The following is a 4,436-nucleotide window of genomic DNA, read 5'->3' on the forward strand; positions in this document are numbered from 1 at the left end:
TAACCCACAGCCACAATTTTCCTGGGATCCTCAGTAATCTGTGAGACGGTGTAGATGCCCTGTGGGAACAGAATGTTCTAGACTCACTGCCTCACACAGCTCCCTGACCAGGACTCAGGGAGTCAGAGTGACAAGAGCGCTGTGGGGCAAGGTGTCAGGACCCCGGGCTGCCTCTCAGGCTCTCAGGCCCCAGGGCGGGTCCGGGGCGGGGACGCTCAGGCTCGGGAGTCCCCACCTCCCCGGGGATTTCACTTCTTCTCCCAACCTGGCTCTGGGCCCCCTGCCTGGAGACTCATGACGCAGCCCCAGCGCGCACTCCCATTGGGTGCAGCCTTTCTGGAGGAGCCAATCAGCGGCACCGGGTCCCGGGCTCTGAAGTCCACACCAGAACCGCCAGGACGCAGCTGCTCCACCGACCCTAAAGGTCTGGGCTATGGTGCCCGGAACCCTAGCCCTGCTGCTGTCGGGGGCCCTGGCCGTGACCCTGACCCGGGCGGGTGAGTGCGGGCGGGAGCGAGGGGACCGGCGGGCGGGGACGCGGGACCCCGGGAAGCCGCCTCTCCGCCGCCCCCGGTCCCTCCCGCCTCCGCCCGGCCCCGGGCATCTCCCCTGGGCCCCGGGCCCCGCGGCGGGAGGGGGTCGGGCGGGGTCTCAGCCCTCGGCTCCGCAGGCTCCCACTCCCTGAGGTATTTCTACACCTCCGTGTCCCGGCCCGGCCGCGGGGACCCCCGCTTCATCGCCGTCGGCTACGTGGACGACACGCAGTTCGTGCGGTTCGACAGCGACGCGGCCACTGGGAGGATGGAGCCGCGGGCGCCGTGGGTGGAGCAGGAGGGGCCGGAGTATTGGGACCCGCAGACGCGGACCATCAAGGAGACCGCACGGACTTTCCGAGTGGACCTGGACACCCTGCGCGGCTACTACAACCAGAGCGAGGCCGGTGAGCGGCGCGGGCCCGGGGCCGGGGCACGACCCCCATCCCCCCGACCGGCCGGGTCGCCCCGAGGGTCCGGGTCCGGGCGTCACCCCGAGTCCGAGGCCCCCCACCCTAAACGGGTCCTCAGAGCCAGGAAGAGGCCGTGCGCCCTTTCGAGCGGTTTTCCTTTCGGTTTGAACTTAGAAGTCTTGCGGTCCCGGGACTACTAGGGTGTTCACCGCGGGGCGGGGCCTCGGGGCCTCGGGGCGGAGCTGACCGCGGGGGCGGGGCCAGGGTCTCACACCTTCCAGTGGATGTTTGGCTGTGACCTGGGGCCCGGCGGGCGCCTCCTCCGCGGGTACAGTCAGGACGCCTACGACGGCGCCGATTACATCGCCCTGAACGAGGACCTGCGCTCCTGGACCGCGGCGGACGCGGCGGCGCAGATCACCCGGCGCAAGAGGGAGGCGGCAGGTGATGCAGGGCACCTGAGGAACTACCTGGAGACGACGTGCGTGGAGTGGCTGCGGAGGTACCTGGAGATGGGGAAGGAGACGCTGCTGCGCGCAGGTACCGGGGCCCCGGGCCTCCCCGATCTCGCCTCCACTAGGGAGGGCTTCCCTCCAGGAAGGGAATATGGACTCAGGGTCAGAACACCGCCCCTCCCACGGGTGGGGACAGGGGATCCGTCTGGGTGTTGATAGTCCTACTAGGGTGACTCACCCAGAGGCCGCTTTTCTCGAAGGACAATGGAGCAATCCAGGGTCTCCGGGAGGCAGGTGGAGGCCATCCTGAGATAACCGCCAGTGGTGCCCTTTGACCTGGCAGCTGGGTGGGAACCATGACTTTCCCTCAAGGCCTTCTTCAATGAAAACATATTTGGAGCTTGAACTGGGAGTTTTCTGACTCCTTCAGCCTCCACCACGGTCAGGACCATTAGTGTGCTCTCCACCTTAGACCTGCAGCCTCCTACCCTGGACTCTCTCCCTGATTCTAGAATTTCTAAAGATTAGGACATCCCAAAGGCTAGGTTGGTGACTGGGCTTTGTGCTTCTTCCAAGTGAACCAACTGCCCTGTCCACCCTAGGATGGTCACACAAATGCAGTCTCAGTGGACCACGCAGTTAACCAAAGTGTGGGTTTTCCAATTCTTCCTTCTCAGAACCCCCCAGCACACGTGTGACCCGCCACCCCGTCTCTGACCATGAGGTCACCCTGAGGTGCTGGGCGCTGGGCTTCTACCCTGCGGAGATCACCCTGACCTGGCAGCGGGATGGGGAGGACCAGACCCAGGACACAGAGGTTGTGGACACAAGGCCTGCAGGAGATGGGACCTTCCAGAAGTGGGCGGCCGTGGTGGTGCCCTCTGGACAGGAGCAGAGATACACGTGCCACGTGCAGCATGAGGGGCTGGCGGAGCCTGTCACGCGGAGATGGGGTAAGGAGGGCCTCGGGGTAGAGCTTCTACTCAGGGCAAGTGGAGCTCTTCTGGAGAATTTCAGCAGAGTCAGGTCTCAAGCCAGAGGCTGGACCCTCATCCTCCCTCCGTCCCCTTTCCAGAGCCTTCCCCTCTGTCCACCATTGTCATCGTCAGCATTGCTGCTCTGGTTCTCCTCGTGGTCGCTGGGGTGATTGGAGCTGTGATCTGGAGGAAGCAGTGCTCAGGTAGGGAACCGACTGAATACTCTGTGTTTTCCTGTCCTGTTGGGGGGTTTCCTAGGGAGCACGCTGTCCTGCCTTGTTAACGGAAAGTACCGTCCATATGCGGTTACTCTCCTACACTGGAGCTGTGTACTCACACTCACTGTGCAGCAAACACTTGGGAAAATGAAGGCCAGAGTTTCGCCTTGGTGATTCTGGTGACGGGGACTGATTCCCAGCCGTCACAGGACAGAGCGGAAGGCCCCTGCTGAGGACAGACCTCCAGCAAGTCAGGTGGTCCAGTGACCCCTCACCTCATGGCTTGTCTCCTGACCCTGACCTGGGCGGTCAGTCAGAATTCTGCAGACTCACTCTGCACCAGGACTGGGAGCTTCCTCGAGGATCTCCTGGCCCAGCCCTGTGCCCGGCCTCTCACATGATGTTTTCTTCCCACAGGAGGAAAAGGACCAGGCTACTCTCATGCTGCACGTGAGTATGTAGGGAGTGATCCCTGAGACCCCGGGGGAGTGTAGACAGGACCCCATGGGGAGGTCACCCCCACAGCTGCTCCTTTAGTCTCACCTCCTGTGAGCTCTGACCACGTCCTGTTTATTCTCCTCTAGGCGATGACAGTGCCCAGGGCTCTGATGTGTCTCTGACAGCTCCTAGAGGTGAGACCCCAGAGACCCTGAAGTGGGGAGGGTTGGGGCCTTGGGGACCTGATGAGTGCGAGGGGGACTGTTGAGAATGTCAGCACTTATGTGACTGACCTCAGTTTGTACTTGATTGTTTTTCAGTGTGAGACCAGCTGCCCTGTGGGGACTGAGCGATGCAAGATGTGTTCACATCTCACGTGATGACATCAACAACCCTGGCTTGTCTCTGCAAACAGTGCCTGTGTCCCTAGGAGCATAATGTGAGGAGGTGGGGAGATTGGCCCACCCTGCCCACCATGACCTGTCCCTAATCTGATGTGCGCTCTCTTCTCTGATGTGCTTTCCTGTCCAGCAGAGGGAGGGCTGGACCATCTCCATCCCTGTCTTTGTTTCATGTTGGGCTGAGTGTAGTGCCTTACTTTTCTATTCAAAATGAGAATCCAGGGTAGCCCTGGTTGCTCTGTGGTTTAGCGCCACCTTGAGCCCAGGGCCTGATCCTGGGGACCCGGATGGAGTCCCATATCTGGCTCCCTGCATGGAACCTGCTTCTCCCTCTGCCTGTCTCTCATGAATAAATAAATAAAATCTTAAAAAAAAAACAAAATGAGAATCCAGATATATTTTCTAATTCATGGCACGTGAGGCTGATGAAGTAATAAAAGTGAAATTTGTAAGGTTGAGACAGAAATGAATGGATATTGAATGCACCATCCTAAAGGAAATGGTAGCTAGGTGACATGATGCACGTGTTAGCTAATGCTATGGTTGAAATCATTTTGTAGTATAGAAATGTATCACATTAACAGGTTGTGCCTGTAAACTTACACAAAAGTGTACATCCGTTACATTTTTTTTTCCGTTACATTTTAATAAAGCTAAAAAATGTCTGAAACTTTGTCTTAAACTATACATGCATTTCTAACTCATTGTGATACATACTTACAGTTAGAGACTTAGGGAAGAGAGAGTATATGGGGCCTTTTTTTATTTCAAGAAATGCCACTAAACAGGCTTGAGGCTACACAGCCAGGAACAGAATCCACAATGGACCCTCAGTGGAGGCCCCCATACAACCAGCTTCCTGCTACTGGGTGTAGATGTGACTGTTCACACCACTGTCTCCCCTGATGTAGGACATTGGACCCTGAGGCTGAGGCTCTCTCTCTGCTGCACCTTACAGCTGCATGACACTCCTGTGACACTCCTCAGACCACCTGGGCTCA

At 58.8% G+C, this 4,436-nt stretch overlaps 1 protein-coding gene across 1 annotated transcript; it reads left to right on the plus strand.

Annotated features, from left to right (window-relative positions):
- Positions 1 to 336: 336 nt before the first annotated feature.
- LOC119876868 (DLA class I histocompatibility antigen, A9/A9 alpha chain-like) lies at positions 337 to 4,120 on the plus strand. The gene is made up of 8 exons (XM_038553482.1): positions 337 to 497; positions 671 to 940; positions 1,211 to 1,486; positions 2,079 to 2,354; positions 2,477 to 2,581; positions 3,014 to 3,046; positions 3,181 to 3,228; positions 3,355 to 4,120. Exons 1-8 carry the CDS (start codon positions 434 to 436, stop codon positions 3,357 to 3,359), a joined length of 1,077 nt encoding a protein of 358 aa, XP_038409410.1. The 5' UTR covers positions 337 to 433; the 3' UTR covers positions 3,360 to 4,120.
- The last annotated feature ends 316 nt before the right edge of the window (positions 4,121 to 4,436 follow it).

Source organism: Canis lupus, chromosome 12, assembly GCF_011100685.1.
Source record: "Canis lupus familiaris isolate Mischka breed German Shepherd chromosome 12, alternate assembly UU_Cfam_GSD_1.0, whole genome shotgun sequence".
NCBI lineage: Eukaryota > Metazoa > Chordata > Mammalia > Carnivora > Canidae > Canis > Canis lupus.